The 17,751-nt window shown below is 40.8% G+C and overlaps 1 protein-coding gene across 1 annotated transcript in view; it reads left to right on the forward strand.

Moving 5' to 3' along the window:
• LOC141205548 (uncharacterized) overlaps positions 1–17,751 on the forward strand; it is a 94,201-nt gene that overhangs the window by 16,298 nt on the left and 60,152 nt on the right. The window contains exons 2-7 of the mRNA XM_073664114.1: positions 12,091–12,236; positions 12,366–12,545; positions 12,627–12,750; positions 12,834–12,931; positions 13,130–13,220; positions 16,326–17,243. Coding sequence (XP_073520215.1) covers positions 12,159–12,236; positions 12,366–12,545; positions 12,627–12,750; positions 12,834–12,931; positions 13,130–13,220; positions 16,326–17,243 — 1,489 coding nt within the window. The 5' untranslated portion in view covers positions 12,091–12,158. The remainder of the gene's footprint in view (positions 1–12,090; positions 12,237–12,365; positions 12,546–12,626; positions 12,751–12,833; positions 12,932–13,129; positions 13,221–16,325; positions 17,244–17,751) is intronic.

The following is a 17,751-nucleotide window of genomic DNA, read 5'->3' on the forward strand; positions in this document are numbered from 1 at the left end:
AAAACCTTTCAATTGTACTCTAATAGTTATTTGACTGGAAAATTACAATGACTGCAATTCATATAGGTAATTTGGGAAAATCTGAGAAAATATTATTTGCATAATAATTTGGAACACAGTGTAGATGTCTAGTCTTTGTACAGTAATATTCCGCATGAGGATGGTATTAGAGGAGTAAGACGTTTCTTGAAATCGAGATCAGTAGAGTGTAGCAGACATAATGACTTCATGGAGGATCTTCTAAAATTCACTCTTACTAATAATAACTTCTTTCTTTTTGACAGGAAGTACTTCCACCAGCTCAGGGGTACTGCGATGGGGAGCCGCTGTGCCCCCTCGAATGTTAACCTATTTCTGGGCTGGTGGGAGGAAAACACAATATTCATAGATGATCATAAGTGGTGGCAACCATATCTTGGGGCTTAGTATAAATATATTGACGACATTTTTATCATCTGGTCAGGAACGAGTGAAAAGTTTCTTGAATTTGTCAGGTAACTCAACATCAATAGAGTGGGCCTTAGATTTATATCAGAGTTTAACCTCTTTACCCCCGAGGGTGGTTTGCACGTTAATGACCGGGCCAATTTTTACAATTCTGACCACTGTCACTTTATGAGGTAATTACTCTGGAATGCTTCAACGGATCCCCCTGATTCTGAGATTGTTTTTTTGTGACATATTGTACTTCATGATAGTGGTAAAATTTCTCCGATAACACTTGCGTTTATTGGTGAAAAAAAAAACGGAAATTTGGCGAAAATTTTGCAATTTTCAAAATTTTAATTTTTATGCCCTTAAATCAGAGATATATGTCACACAAAATAGTTAATAAATATCATTTCCCACATATCTACTTTACATCAGCACAGTTTTGGAACCAAAATTTTTTTTTATTAGGGAGCTATAAGGGTTAAAAGATGACCATTGATTTCTCATTTTTCCAACAAAATTTACAAAATCATTTTTTTAGGGACCACATCACATTTGAAGTCACTTTGAGGGGTCTTTATGACAGAAAATACCCAAAAGTGACACCATTCTAAAAACTACACCCCTCAAGGTGCTCAAAACCACATTCAAGAACTTTATTAACCCTTCAGGTGCTTCACAGGAATTTTTGGAATGTGGAAGGAAAAAATGAACTTTTAACTTTTTTCACAAAAATGTTACTTTAGATCCATTTTTTTTTTTTTTTTTCGCAGAGGTAATAGGAAAAATGGACCCCAAAATTTGTTGTGCAATTTGCCCTGAGCACGCAGATACCCCATATGTGGGGAAAAAACACTGTTTGGGCGCACAGCAGAGCTCGGAAGAGAAGGAGCGCCCAGGTGCTTCACCGAAGTTTAGAACATTGAGCCGTAAAAATACAATTTTCACATTTTTCCCACAAAAATGTTTTTCAGCCCCCAATTTTGCATTTTCAGAAGGGTAACAGGAAAAATTGCACCATATAGTTTGTTGTGCCATTTCTCCTGAGTAAGCCGATACCCCATATGTGGGAGAAAACCACTGCTTGGGCATTCGGCAGGGTTCGGAAGGGAAGGAGCGCCATTTGACTTTTTCATTGTAAAATTTGCTTGAATAATTAGCAGACACCATGTTGCGTTTGGAGAGCCTAAACAGTGGAAACCCCCACAAGTAACACCATTTTGGAAACTAGACCCCCTCAGGGAACTAATCTAGATCTGTGGTGAGCACCTTGAACCCCCAGGTGCTTCACCGAAGTTTAGAACATTGAGCCGTAAAAATAACATTTTCACATTTTTCCCACAAAAATGTTTTTCAGCCTCCAATTTTGCATTTGTGGGTAACTGGAGAAATTGCACCATGCAATTTGTTGTACAATTCCTCCTGAGCACCCAGATACCCCATATGTGGGGGGAAAACCACTGTTTGAGCGCACGGCAGGGTTCCGAAGGGAAGGAGCGCCATCTGACTTTTTGAATGTAAAATTTACTTGAATACTTAGCGGATGTGCCCCTGGTGTGCCTAAAACAGCGGAAAAAACCCACAAGTGACACAATTTTGGAAACTAGACCCCTCAGGGAACTTATCTAGATGTGTGGTGAGCACCCTGAACCCCCAAGTGCTTTGGAGAAGTTTATAACATGGAGCTGTGAAAATAAAAAAAATCTAACTTTTTCCACAAAAATGTTTTAGCCCCCGTTTTTTTTATTTTCACAAGGGTAAGAGGAGAAAATTGACCCCAAAAACTGTTGTGCAATTTCTCCTGAGTACGCCAATACCCCATAGGTGGGGAAAATACAGTGTTTGGGCGCACGGCAGAGTTCAGAAGGGAAGGAGCATTGTGTGACTTTTTGAACGCAAAATTGGCTGGAATTGAGAGCGGACGCCATGTCACGTTTGGAGAGCCCCTGATGTGCCTAAACAGTGGAAACCCCCCCACACGTGACCCCATTTTGGAAACTACACCCCTCAAGGATTTTATCAAGGGGTATAGTGAACATTTTGAACCCAGAGGTACGACACAGAATTTGATAACTTATTCAATATGATGACCTAATGTTATCATTAGTGTTGAGCGCAAGTGCTCGCTACTTGAGTCTACATCAGGTACACGGGTATGCACCATGTATCGTGCGTGCTCGAGTGACATGCTCGAGTCCCCGCTCGCATGTTTCATGGTTATTAGACACCCCAAAAAAAACATGCGGGGATCACTCGTGCATAGCAGGCAATCCCCGCAAGGTTTTTTGGCCATGAAGCATATGGGGCAGAGACTCGAGCATGTCACTTGAGCACTCACGATACTCAGTGCATACCCAAGCACCCGATGCAAACTCAAGTAGCGAGCACTTGTGCTCAACACTAGTCGCCATATCGTCATCTTTTTTTTTTTAACTTTTGAAAAAAATCCCTACCCAACCCTAACCCTAGAGTTTATTTTTTGCGCCGTTCCTCGTGCAGTATAAGTGATTAGACGACTTTATTCTTCGGGTCGGTGCGATTACAGAGATGCCAGAATCATATCGGGTTTTTATGATTGACAGCTGTCACACACTAAAAGACGCATTTATTTGTAAAATCTAGTTTTTGCATCGCCATATTTTGAGAGCTATAATTTTTCCATATTTTGGCCGACAGTCATATGATGGCTAGCTTTTTGCGGGATGACTTGACGTTTTTATTGGTACCATTTTCAGGCACTTGACAATTTTTGATCGCTTTCTATTCCGATTTTTGGGAGGCAGAATAAACAAAACACAGCAATTCCAGAATTTTTTTCATGTTTTTTTTTTTATGCTGTTCCGCGAGTGGTAAAATTGATAAGGTAGCTTTATTCTTTGGGTCAGTACGTTTACAGCGGTACCACATTTATATTGTTTTTCTATGTTTTGGCGCTTTTACACAATAAAAGCTATTTTATAGAAAAAAATATTTTTTTGCATCGCTTTATTCTGAGAGCTATAACTTTTTATTTTTCGGCTGATGGAGCTGTATGGCAGCTTGTTTTTTGCGGGAAAAGATTACGTTTTCAGCGGTAACCTTTTTATTTATATTCGTCTTTTTGATTGCGTGTTATTTCAGTTTTTGTTTGGCCATATGATGATAAAGCATTGTTTTTTGCTTCTTTTTTTATTTTATTTTTTTACCGTGCTCACTGAAGGGGTTAACTAGTGGGACAGTTTTATACATCGGGTCGTTCCGGACGTGGCGATACCAAATATGTGTACTTTTTTGTTTTTTGATTTCTTTTTTCCATAATATTTATTGATGGGTACATTATATTTTTATTTTTGGTGGATTCTTTTTTTTTATTTTTTTTTATAATATTTTTACAATTTTTTTATTTTATTTTTATTTTCATTTTTTAACACTTTGTGGACTTTTATTCTGTGTTCCACTCTGGGACTTTCACTTTTTTTTATTCTGATTGCCTGTATAGCACAGGAATGCTGCACCATTCCTGTGTTGTACAGGCTGTCAGTGCTGCACAGGGAGAAGATTCTTTTGTCATGCACTGCGCATGTCCAAAGAATCTTCCTGCTGTCTGGTGACCCGGATGTTGTCCTGACGAGATCGGGTCGTCATGGCAACATCCGGGAAGCCGCGGCAGACAGCGCTTGAGGCCGGAAGAGGAGGTGAGTATCCTGATCACCTCCCCTTGCCACCGCAATGCTGTGATCGACTTCGATCGCAGCATTGAGGGGGTTAATGTGCCGGGAACGGTGCGGGACCGCTCCCTGCACATAGTACCGGGTGTCAGCTGTGACAATCAGCTGACACCCGTCGACGATCGCACCGCTTGTGTGCGGGCGCGATTGCCGTATGACCTAATAGTACGTCATTGGTCTAATAGGCCCAGGTCACCAAGACGTACAATTAGGTCATACGTCAGAAAGGGGTTAAATATTGCCAGTTGCCTTTCCTGTATGTACTAATCAAGAATGAAGGGGATGGGACCCTAGGGACACTCATCTACCATAAACCTAGAAGCACTAATAAACTATTGAAGTGGGATAGTCACCACCCCATCCTCCTTAAAAAAAGCAATATCCAAGGGCCAATTTTTACGGTTGAGATGAGACTGCTCTAATGTCACAGATTTTAATATACAGGCAATAGACATGAACACCAGATTCATGGAAAAAGGTACCTACAGTAGATTTTGGATTTCACACAATTATTTGCAGAAAATCGGGAGAGACCGACACTCCTCCATACCTAACCAAGAGAGCAAGAAAAAGATGGGATAACACGAGTAATAGGAACTTACGAGAATCAGAGTGACCATATCTTTAATATCCTGAGAAAACCCTGGACCTGAGGGTGCTGTGTGATCTACTCCCACAATAACTTTCAGAAAGGGTTGGTCAATTAGGGACCGTTTAGAGCATAGTTTCTATAAAAACCTGCACCCAAGTGGACTTAGCTGGATTGAAGAGTCTGCGGTTTCTTTAGATGTGGATAATGCTGTACATTTAGTTGGATGAGACCATGTAAATCTTTCTTGAGTTCCTCTACAGTTAAAATCTTTTTTCAGAGGGATTATTCCAACTGTAAAACCTCAGGACTTTTATATATGGCCACATGCACCTGTCCCCTAGATTATGTATGAACGAGCAAGAGGCAGTCTAGGAGGAGGGTGGGGGAAGGGGCTTTTGGGTAATTTATGCCATGGTCAGGACACCCCAATTAGTGAGACACATGAACAGTGCACATCGAGGGAAACATCTCCTTTTGTATCATTGTGGTGGTTAAACCCAGTGTCAGAGGAGGTGATCACAATAGATGTATCAAAAAGGAAAGAGAGTGGATTTCCAGACTGGATTCACGAGCCCCTAAGGGACTCGATGAGCAAATTTCCTATGCCTGTTTGTGTGAATACATCCATATTCTGAATTACATTTTTGGGTTTTATGCTCTACCCATTTCTACTCAGTTCCCAGTGAATGAGGGTCACATACTGTTTTACTTCATCAAGATATCTGAGCTTCTATATCAGAATTAGTTCTTATCAGTTATATCATACACATATACTATTTAGTAATTAACAAGTGTGGTGATCATTGTATATCTCCAATTATGTAATGGGGGTCAAATTTGGCCATTTAGGAATATACTGTGGGCTCTCATCCCATATTTTATGTAGTGATAAAGTAGATCTACATGCCTATTTCATGATGGGAGGGTGTGCAATACTTGTTTTTAGTCTCCCATGACGCTGATCTCAGAGACAGGACTTTTCTATATGGGAGGAATGCAATCCAGATTCAATATGCACTCCGGCACGTCCGGACCTGCACAATCGCCAAAAATTACCCTAGATGCTCTCCGGCGTGGAATGCATAACTACGGTCATGCGCAGTGAAGGATACGAGTAGCGTGGCAGCAATCAGTTTATCTGCCGTTAAACTTTATAGCTAGTCACTTCCGGACATGCACACTAGGAGATGGACATTATCGGACCTCTCGCGCATGAGAAGAAGCTCAAGCGCAGTACATTATTGTAGACAGACTCCATTCTGTATATCCTATGACAATTCACTTCTAGGAAAGGGAATGGTTCTCCTAGTCTGGGGAGGGGTTTTGGGATATTTAAACATGGACACCTGGCTGTTAGGCACACTATGCTGAACATCATGAATTAACATCCTTGTATCAAGCCTCCTGATGAAGCTGTTGGGGAAACACGTTGAGGCGGATTATTGAAACATTCTCTGATGAGTACCATACCCTTTCCTTTACATATACCTTGAGACATACGTGGTCTTATTTAATGTATCAGTGTATTGTTTGAGATATAGATACATATACATACATATATATATATATATATATATATATCAGGGTTATGTATCAGGGTTATCTAGGGCTTCTGAGGGACAGCCACCGGTGAGTGGGGATGCCATTGTCGTCTCTTAGGGGTGCCAAACTCCACACTTAGGCTGTAACAGCTTTGTTTAGGTACAGGATAGGGTAAGCCATTCAGCTTGTAGTTTTAAGTATATATATGTTAGTCCAGTTTTTAGTGCATATATTTTAATTTGGGGGGCGGAGGGTTTCCCACAGTACTACCCATTAGACACACAATTTTGTACCACCCATCTCACCGACTACCCCATGGCAATTAATAAAAACTCAGCACCATTCTTGGTGCAGATACTAATGAACCCAGAACCTATAAGATATTTACCACACAATAGTTGGATAGGCAGGGGCATATCATCCATAGTGGCAGCCCATGTGGCCACTATAATGCCTGTGAATTGAGAGTGCTCGGTGCGGGTCAGCAATGGGCACCCTCTCCTTCCCAATCATCAAAATTTCAGCTACCTGTGACGGTAATACCATTGAATACGATAATGAATCAGGAAGTCGAAAGCTCACTTATCCATCATTCAGCCTTCGCCTGTGAATCTGAGTCTCTGTGCACTGCAGGCAGAATGATGTCACTACATCACACCTGTAGTATGGAGCCTCAGTACTCACACTGCACAGACCGGAGCAGTGCACCCAGGAACGGGGTTGGTTGAGGTGTGTGTGTGTGTGTGTGTGTGTGTGTGTGTTTTTTTTCTTAAGGAATTATGGTGGCATCATATTAAGTGAAGGGCTGTTGGGGCTCTCATAGAGAGTGGGCGGCTGCTGGGGGCCGTTAAACTGTGTTGGGTGCTTTGATGGACTTTAATGGCCTCCATATTGAGTGCGTGTCCTCATTTTGTTTAGCAGGCTATTGTGGCCATAATACTCTATGAGGGGCTGTGGGGGCCATCATACTGTGTGGGGGCCATTATACTTTGTAGGAGCCTCATTCTGAGCTACATGGGCATACAGGAGAACAATTTCCTGGTGATGAGTCAGATAGGGAAAATTAAGTGAGAAATACCAATTTTTGGTCTACCTGGTGACTTGAATTGATATGGTGTTGTGTGCCCAAAGGTAGACATCAGATGGTACGTTCTGAAGGAAAACAAAGATATAATAGCAGTGGGAATCTGGATTCCAAGGCGAGAGCAAAACAGAGACAAAGAGCATAGAGTGGAGTAGAGAAGGAGATCTTGTGAGGATTGAAGGTTGTGTGTAGGTAAGTACCGGGAGACTAGGTCACAGATGTATGGAGGAGACAGGTTGTGGATGGCTTTGTATGTCATGGGTAGGGCTTTGTACTGGAGTCTCTGGGTAATGGGGAACCAGTGAAGGGATTGACAGAGGGGAGAGGCTAGCGAATAGCGAGGTAACAGGTGGATTAGTCAGGCAGCAGAGTTTAGTATAAATTGGAGAGGTGCGAGAGTGTTAGAACAGAGGCCACACAGAGCAGGAGGTTGCAGTAGTCGAGGCGGGAGATGATGAGGGCATGGACTATGGTTTTTGCAGATTATTAAGTAAGGAATGTACTGATCCGGAAAATATTTTTGAGTTGGAGTCGGCAGGAAGTGTAAAGGGTTTGGATATGTGGTTTGAAGGAGAGATCAGAGTCCAAGGTTACCCCGGGGCAGCAAGCTTGCGGGACTAGGGAGAATGAGCAGTCATTGTGGTGAGATGTGATCTTGAGAGTAGAGCGGAAAGTTGATCTTCCGTGATGGCGGAAAAGCTGGTTTTGGAGGAGGAGGACTGAGTAGATATGAGCAGGGGCTGTGGGGGTTGTCGGCCAAAGCTTTCTCTGATGTTATCAATCTTCTGCTTGAAGAATGAGGCAAAGTCTTCAGCTGAGATGATTGGAGAGGAAGGATGTGCTGGGGGATGGAGGAGAGAATTGAAAGTGTTGAATAGCTTTTTAGGGTTGTGAGACAGGGAAGCTATGAGAGATGAGCAGTATGTTTGCTTTGCTGCAGTGAGTGTGGACTTGAAAGTAGTGCAATGAAGTGCTCTTTGGAGTGGGATCTTTTCCATCTCTGCTCAGCAACTCTGGAAGCCCGCCTCAGTTCTTTAGTCAGGCTGCTGTGCCAGGGTTGCCTGTTAATTTTGTGAGCTTTGGTATGTCTGAGAGGGGAAGCCGATTTGGGAGATGCAGATATAGTGGTGTTATATAAAGCGGCAGCATCTGCATTGTGTAAGGAGCTTATGTTTGCAAGAGGGAGAAGAGACTCTGAAAGTGAATGTAGATCAAGGTGTTTAAGATTTCTGCGAGGGTGTGCAGGTTTGTGGAGTGGGGATTGAGCACCTCGAGAGGAGAGGGAAGAGAATATAAGTAGGTTGTGGTCAGAAAGAAGGAGAGGTGAGTTAGAGAGGTTAGATAGGGAACAGAGGCGGGTGAAGATGAGGTCCAGAGTGTGGACATCTTTGAGTGTGTCTGTGGAGGACCATTGAGCGAGGCCGAAAGAGGAAGTGAGAGATAGAAGCTTAGAGGCAGATGAGAGGGAAGTGTCAATGGGGATGTTGAAGTGACCCATGATGATAGTGGGGATGTCAGCGGAAGGGAAATGATATGGACGATTCCTTATCTTAGACTAACAGAATTTAAGCAAACAATTGTCTGGAGAGGAAACTACAGTGTCGCCAAACTGGGACATGAGTTCTCCTACGAAGAACTGAAGATGAAATTTAATATTCATTCTCTTTAATAGTGAGCACACGTGACCGCCGAGCCGCAGCAGTAGCCGTGCTGCGGCAACATTGTGAGAGCTATTAAGGAGAATGAATATTCACTGCTCCCCACATCCATGGGCGTGGGAAGCAGCGAATATTCATTTTCTTTAGCAGCGAGCACAGTGTAGTCTACAGTAGGTGGCTCCTGCCTCCTGTGCCCCGCTACGCTGCCGCTCCCCCACCAGCCACAGTGTATGTGTGTGTGTGTGTGTGTGTGTGTGTGTGTGTGTGTGTATGTATATATATTATATAATATAATATAATATATACATACATACATACAGTACAGACCAAAAGTTTGCTGCGGAATATGTTGGCGCTATATAAATAAAAATTATTATTATTATATAACATATAAATGTGCATATGTAGCAGAGCTGAGTGTGCGTGCACTGTCCTTGCAGCCGTGTTGTATATGCAGTACAGACCAAAAGTTTGGACACACCATCAAGAGAATGCCAAGAGTGTGCAAAGCAGTCATCAAAGCAAAAGGTGGCTACTTTGAAGAACCTAGAATATAAGACATATTTTCAGTTGTTTCACACTTTTTTTGTTAAGTATATAATTCCACACGTGTTAATTCATAGTTTTGATGCCTTCAGTGTGAATGTACAATGTTCATAGTCAAGAAAATACAGAAAAATATTTAAATGAGGTGTGTCCAAACTTTTGGTCTGTACTGTACTGTGTGTGTGTGTGTGTGTGTGTGTGTGTGTGTGTGTGTGTGTGTGTGTGTGTAAATATATATATATATATATATATTTATATTTATCGCTTATGAACGGTACTCACAAATCAGCTGGGAGCTGAGGTTACCCGTATGGTCCCCACAGGGGATGTTTGGCCTACTTATAATGATTTGCTGGACTGTTGTAGCTTGTAACAAAAGTTAAGTACCGACACGTGTAACCGGTTCATGACTCTGCATAATACAAAAGAAGCATCCATGAAGTGTTGTGCCTGCTATCTGATGTATATCAAGTTCTTGTAAAGTAAAGTTTATTTTTGGACTTTGGTCTCCCTCATTCATCTCCATACTATCTGGTCTCAGTTATGTATATATGGTTATATTTATGTTTTATATTTGGAGCTGTGATTTCAGTCTACTCCACTGTGTATAGGATGTCTATAGGATAATAGAATATAGTAAAGTTGTTATGGACGTGACTCAACCAATATTGTGCAGTGAGTCTGTATAGTGACCGATTTTTCTTGTTGCTAAAACTGATCTATTTTTTTTTCATGTTAAACTTTTTTTTAAAACTTTTTTTAAACAACTCTCATTAGTGCGATCATACAACATACAAGCCTCTGATTGCTCCGGTGATGCACTGTACTACTGTAGTGCCGTGTATTATCACTGCCTGTCAGTGTAATACTAACGGCCCCATACACATGAGATAAGTGTTGACTGAACGGTCATTTGGCAGACGGCTATCTCTCCTGACTCCCTCCCCCATACACACAAATATTCCAGCTTTCCTGTGGTCTGTATGAGAGAGTCGCCTCCAGACTCCTCTAGCGGAGGATTATCTACAGGAAAAACAAACGGATTAGCCTCTGAAATTCAGGATGCCAGATCCTTCTCTGCCCTGACATCATCTGTCGGGAGGCCCCCAAATACATTATATAGTCGACCAAACCCCCGAAATCAGTGCTTTCATGCAACTTTTGTCGAATGTGTATGGGGGCGTTAAAAGTGTAAAGGACATATTGATACTCATGCTAGAGCAACTCCATTTTGTCGGCTTGCTTTAAAATCATGTTATTATCACTCCTTGCATAACATAAGTTCTATGGGAAGAGAAAGAAAGAATGTATCTCACACTAACTTTTTCTCAAGAGAACATTTTGTCAGACACTCTGTTATCTAACTTGTTTAGGCCAGGTTTGACCTTGTAAAAGGCCCGACCTAATAGACTTTTGTACATTGCAGGCCCAGACACCATTATTAGGCATTTAAGTATTATAGTAACTAAGTAGCCCCAAACAATCGAGTACTTGGGGAAGGAGGGGCATTTAGCCCAACTCTGTCAAACCTTATTAGATGCCATGTTTGCTTTTGACAGTAGCAAGTGGTTAAACTACCATGGTATCGTTGTAACTAGACTGCCCCATATTATCAAGACCTTGGGGGAGAAGGGGCTTTCAGCAAAACTCTACCAAACCTTCTTAGATGCCATGTTTGTTTTTGTCAGCAGCAAGTGGTTAAACTGCCAGGGTTTGTGTTTCCGCCGCACTTGTGCCATCCCTGCGGTGAACATCTATGTTCTGGTGCCCAAAAGAGGTTTTTTGTTTTTCTTAAATGTTTAACGTATTAAAAAATAAGAAAATTTATTTTTGCATGTTTTTTTTCTTTTTACAAGAATTGTTGGTACCAATTTTCTTTTGAAACATTTTAATATCTGTTTTTTTTCTGGTGTTTTTCTTGTAATATAGGAAAGTCTAAGGCCAGAAATAAACTCCATAAAACACTGTACATGGAGACTTTGGTATCAAATAATTTCTGTCCGAGGTGTTTGTGAAAATAAAAAAGGTTTTCTAAATGCCTCAAACTTCTATGTGTGAATGAGACATAAGATCTAACGAGATAGAAGATTACAGTCCGGGAAAGACGGGAAACATTCATATAGACGGCCGGTGGAGATGTAGTCAGTGATGGACTCTGGCCAAATATATTTACAGAGCCGTAGAAGAAGATGAAGATGTCGTCTTCATCATGAAGTATTTATTTCTCATGTTACGTGTAATGAATATCTCCTGCAGTATTGCTAATGCCGATTCTAGTGTCGGTAAATGAGATGAGAATTAGCAATAAGGAAGATGAGTCTTTGAGAAACGTGTTCAGCTACAGACTCCAAGGAAGAAACTGCTTGTTGTCTGTGGCCTAAAATATATAGGTTTTATTACTAGATGTAAAGAAGAAAACTAGATACTGTAAAATAAAAAATCTCATATATTTCCCTTATTGTCTCCAGTAATTGTATTATTACACAGAATATTTATGATGTTACATCGGCTCATCATCTTCTCATTCAGGTCTCTACAATTTTGGATCCTCTCAGTTCTTTTATAGAAGAGCATTTTCCTGATTTTACCCATCAAGGATGGATATGGACAGACACAAGATGGCGGAGAGGATATTACACCTCACCCTAGAGATCCTCTTCCGGCTTACTGGAGAGGTGAGAGATTCTGATGACGTCACATTACATCATTCTTATCTATGGGAATAACAGATGGGCAGAACTGGAGAGGTGAGGACTCTGGAAATGTCTGTACTGAGATTTATTAAGGCGTTTCTCCATTATCAGGATTACACAGTAGTGAAGAAGACCTCTAGTGAGCGCTGTCAGGACCCTATGTCTGAGGAATGGAGAAGACCCCTGAGCCCAATCACGGGGCCTCCACCTCATCCCTTCATACATGAGGACATCAATGACCAGAAGATCCTAGAACTCACCTACAAGATGATTGAGCTGCTGACTGGAGAGGTGACACTGCTGGGAATGCTTGGACATTATACAGTACGCTATTAAGGGATTGGGGAATGATGATATCATTGTATGTGTCAGGTTCCTATAAGGTGTCAGGATGTCGCTGTCTATTTCTCCATGGAGGAGTGGGAGTATTTAAAAGGACACAAAGATCTGTACAAGGACGTCATGATGGAGGTTCCCCAGCCCCTCACATCACCAGGTAATAGACAGAACTGAATACACACGGCCTAAAATTATCTGTATGTAAAGAATGAATTCAGACCCTGTATGTGTTTCTTCCAGATCTATCCAGTAAGAGGACAACACCAGAGAGATGTCCCCATCCTCTTCTTCCACAGGACTGTAAACAAGAAGATCCCAATGTTCCTCAGGATCATCAGGTAGATGGAGAGAAGGTGTCATGAGATCTCCCCTATGATGTGTAGACGACTGTGAAGGTCTTGTGTTCAGTCTTGTTTTATCTACCAGTTTTATATGTTTTCGACTTGTGTAATGAGAACGGTGGAGATGGCAGGATTAGAGCTGATCATAGATGTGACTTCTCCATCTGTCTGTGACTTTTACAATATTTGTTTCAGGGTGAAGATCTGACCCATATTAATACTACAGAGACATATGTGAGGGGTGATGAGCGGTGTAAAGAGGAGATTCCTACATATGACTACCCAGGTGAGTAGTAAACACTAAATGCAGAGAGGTCATATAGTCTTCTCAGACACCGGCTGTGGCTGCTTTATTGGTAGTGTAGTCCGGCCGTATCACAATCGTGTGATCAGCATTTTGCTGCTAGAGCATAGCATTCTCCTCCATCTGAAAATGTTCAAATGACTTTGTGAATTGTGAAAGCCCTTTTCTGTAGAACTTACAACCTGGAGGATCCACCTACCCCCTGGGATTAGAAGACGCTGACCGTTACCTGCCCAGATCTGTAAACCACAAAGCCAAATGACAGCGTACGTAGAATGTGCTGACTAGTGAGAAAATCACTTAAAGAAAAATATTATGATGGGCCTGTAAGAGAAAGCGGAGGGTAATGATGCAATAACAACAGAGTTTCCTTTTATCTAAACTTTAAAATTTATTTTAAATCTAACTTCAAACAGGATTGTGATAAACTATACAGAAAACATTACACCTGTGCCATGATATATCTCTAAGCTGTGCGTGGCTGATGGCTGTAATATACATTTATTCACGTCTGCAGGAGATGTGTTGGCTCGAGCCCTGGTTTCATGGATTCACTCCACGTCATAAATTCCATTATGTTTTCAATCCTAAGGAATTCAGATTACTGCACAATCTCTCCTGAAATGGGGGCACTAATACTTTCTCTAAACTCCAGTTTATTGTTGGAGGTCTCTCCCCAAATATACATTGTTGTTGGGGATCTAACATAGAATAAAAAAAATTCTTTTTTTTTACAGGTTGTGGTGGGATCGGCCGGCCTCACTTATGTGAGACTCATTACACTCTGCTAGTCTTTGAAAAAAGATCTCCATTGCTTTTTCCAAATGCCCAAGGTCTAAATTTAAGACACCTCATCTCTGCACTATTATAAAAAGTTCTCTTTGAACGTCTAATATTTCTTCTTGAAACTCATCTGATAGAAAATATTGTCCCTTACGATAGTTTAGATTCCCAAGAGCCACCGAGCCCCAGACTCTAATTACCCCAGAGAGGTTTCACCACTAGTTACTCACTATTTGCTAATGGAGACTGTTGAGTTTGATAATTTCAGTAGATGTTATTGTCTATACTTACAGTTTTTGACTATAGTAGTTGGTGCCCAAAATACTCTGATTTAACCCCTTCCCGCAGCCAGTTTTGCTTTTTAATCAGGTCCCATTTTTCTAATCTAACGTGTCACTTTATGTGGTGATAACTTTGAGATTCTTCACAAAGGATAATAGGAAACAAATGGACCTTACAAATTATTTTCTAACTTCTCTTGAATCTGACAATCCCCTATATATGGTTGTACACTACTGTCTGGGCACATGGCAGGTTAAGAAGAGAAGAAGCGCCATTTAGCTATTTGAATGCAGATTTTGCTGGAATAGTTTGCAGACACAATGTATTGGGGGCACTGTTCATGGTCACCTGGCAGCTCAAAAGATGGCCACCACGAACAGGCTTGGCGCTATCTACTTCATTTTCTAGATCCCAGGGATCGTCTTGCTCATCACTTATTTAACTCCACTACATGGATCTGTTCTTACACAGAAATCCTTAGGCTTGGGCCACGGTGTTACCTGCTGTTCTGTGGAGTGAGATGGCAGGAAGAATATTCAGGTAGTTGGGTCAGAACCATGAGGGAAGAGAAAATACAAAATCAGAAGACACAAGAGTAGTCAGTAAACGGGCCGGGGTCACAACAGTAAACAACTACACAAGCCGGGAGCTGAGCACAGAGGACTGAACCAGAGGAGAACAAGGCTGTATCTGGCAGCTTCCGGCAATATGCTCCGAGCTTTAGTAGGGTGCGGTGCTTTCCAAATGGCTGAAGCAGGGAGCAGATTACTCCAGCTGGACAGCACACACACCTATACTGCCAGACTGGATAGTACTACAGGTCCCAGGCACCCTAATCTTAGTGGCTGGACAGAGTCTGCGCCGCCCAGAGCTTCTGGTTCTGACGTCTCCTCCATCACCAGCGCCGTCTGCAGAATGAGTGTGCGGTAAAAATTTCTCTACTGGTGACAGAAGCAGACGTCGCAGGAGCAGATCCCAGAGGAGATGGGACCCACCATTTGCAGAAGCCCTAATATGACAAAATGTCAGAAAACCCGGAAAGTAAAAATCCCCATAAAGTGAATTCATTTTGGAAATTATAACCCTCAGTGAATTAATCTATAAAAGTTTTGATTATTTTGACTACATAGGCACTTTCTGAAAATTAGCACGCAGTGGATGTTGGAGAGTAATAATTGCACATTGGCCATTTTTTTTTACCAAACACATAGTGCCCAGATTGAGCTCCAGGAGACACACACCGTAAATTAAGTGAGTTATTCTCACTATAGTAATGCCAAATACATGGATGCTAAATGTTGTTTGGGCGCACTGCAAGGCTCAGAAGCGAGGGGGAGATCTGACTTAGAAAGAGCGGATTTTGCTGGATTGGTTTATGGAAGCCATGTTGATTCTAAAGAGCCTTTGAAAATCTAATAATGTGGAATCCTCTGTTTGACTTGAGTGGGGACTTGTTTTTTGTGAGATGAGTAGAAGTTTTTATTGATATTATTTTTGCCTACATAACATTGTTTGGTGGCTTCTTATTCCATATTTTGGAGGCAGAATGAACAAACAGTTGGACATCACGCTCTACTGGTTCATCCTATGAGGTTTTCTATTAGACTGTGAACTGTCATTCGGTCAATAACTTGCCATTTCTACAGACATTTTAAGTACAATTAACACAAGAATCCCACTGAAAAAGAAATAAAGATTGCATACCACTTCTAAATCAATCTAAACAAACACATCCTTGGGCTAAATGCTAATCCAGGGAAATGAAGGGATATATGCTCAAGTTTAAAAATCAATTTTATTAGACACAAATCTAAAAAATAGAGGAATATTTAAAATCCTCTATTTTTTAGATTTGTGTCTAATAAAATAGATTTTTAAGCTTGAGCATATATTTTTTCATTTTCCTGGACTAGCTTGTAGCCCAGGGATCTGTTTGTTTAGACATTTTAAGTAGAAATGTTAAAAAATATAAATTTCAAGGATATTTTATTAAAAATTAATAATTTTTTTTTTTCTTGGCAGATGACTGTACCAGAAGATCAGATGGACAGAAGATTTTTAAATTGGATGATGTTGAGATCCCACAGGATACAACTGAAGTGAATGCCATTACTCCAGATATACCATCATCCCTTCACAGCAAAGATCTATCATCTAATTCTATGAAACATGTCCTGTCTGCTGATTCATTACCGACTACTAAGGAAAATCAAAATAAAATAAGCATTACAATACAAACTGCTCCTAATGCAAAGAAATCATTTTCACATTCAGAAAATGGAAACAGTTTTACCCTCAAAAAGCATATTCTTAAACATCAAAAAATACACACAATGGAGAATAGATTTTTTTATTCCAAATGTGGAAAATGTTTTAACCAGAAATCAGTTTTTGTTAATCACCAGAGAATCCACGCAGTGGAGAATTCATTTTCATGTTCAGAATGTGGGAAATGTTGTAACCAGAAATCAGCTCTTGTTCGTCACCAGAGAACTCACACAGGGGAGAAGCCTTTTTCATGTTCAGAATGTGGGAAATGTTTTAACCAGAAAGTGCATCTTGATAGACACCAGATAACTCACACAGGAGAGAAGCCCTTTTCCTGTTCAGAATGTGGGAAATGTTTTAACCAGAAATCAGATCTTGTTACTCACCAAAGAACTCACACAGGAGAGAAGCCTTTTTCATGTTCAGAATGTGGGAAATGTTTTAATCGTAAAATGGTTCTTGATTGCCACAAGAGAACCCACACAGGGGAGAAGCCTTTTTCTTGTTCAGAATGTGGGAAATGTTTTAACCAAAAATCAGTTTTGATTAGGCACCAGAGAACCCACACAGGGGAGAAGCCTTTTTCATGTCCAGAATGTGGGAAATGTTTTAACCTTAAATCAGCTTTGGTTAAACACCAGAGAACTCACACAGGGGAGAAGCCTTTTTCATGTTCAGAATGTGGGAAATGTTTTAATCGTAAAATGATTCTTGATAGTCACAAGAGAACCCACACAGTGGAGAACCTTTTTTCGTGATCTTTTTTTTTTTAATCCAATACACTTTTGAGATTTTTTTCACTATTTTTTTTTTTGGATAAAACAAGAAATCAGTACATACAATAATGAAATAAAATAACATATCATAGGGATGACATACATGCATCTCTCCTATATATCCTTTCAGCTTGCCCATTACCATCTGATAACTTGCAGTTACTATATCTTACAATTAACATTCCACATTCTTGAAATCTCTTATATAACTATAATATTGTAATAAACATTATAATCCTATACACATATAGGTGTGCTATATTACCCATACCACATGTTAGGGAATTCCAATACACATTACAATGAAACATTAGACCTCGCCAGTCCCCGCCCCCCCCCATCCCATCAGTTAAATTGTCTCTCCAGCAATAACCCCCTTGATGGCATTCCTGGTGTATCCAACC

Source organism: Phyllobates terribilis, unplaced genomic scaffold (assembly GCF_046119375.1).
Source record: "Phyllobates terribilis strain yellow unplaced genomic scaffold, ASM4611937v1 Scaffold_140__1_contigs__length_4765195, whole genome shotgun sequence".
NCBI lineage: Eukaryota > Metazoa > Chordata > Amphibia > Anura > Dendrobatidae > Phyllobates > Phyllobates terribilis.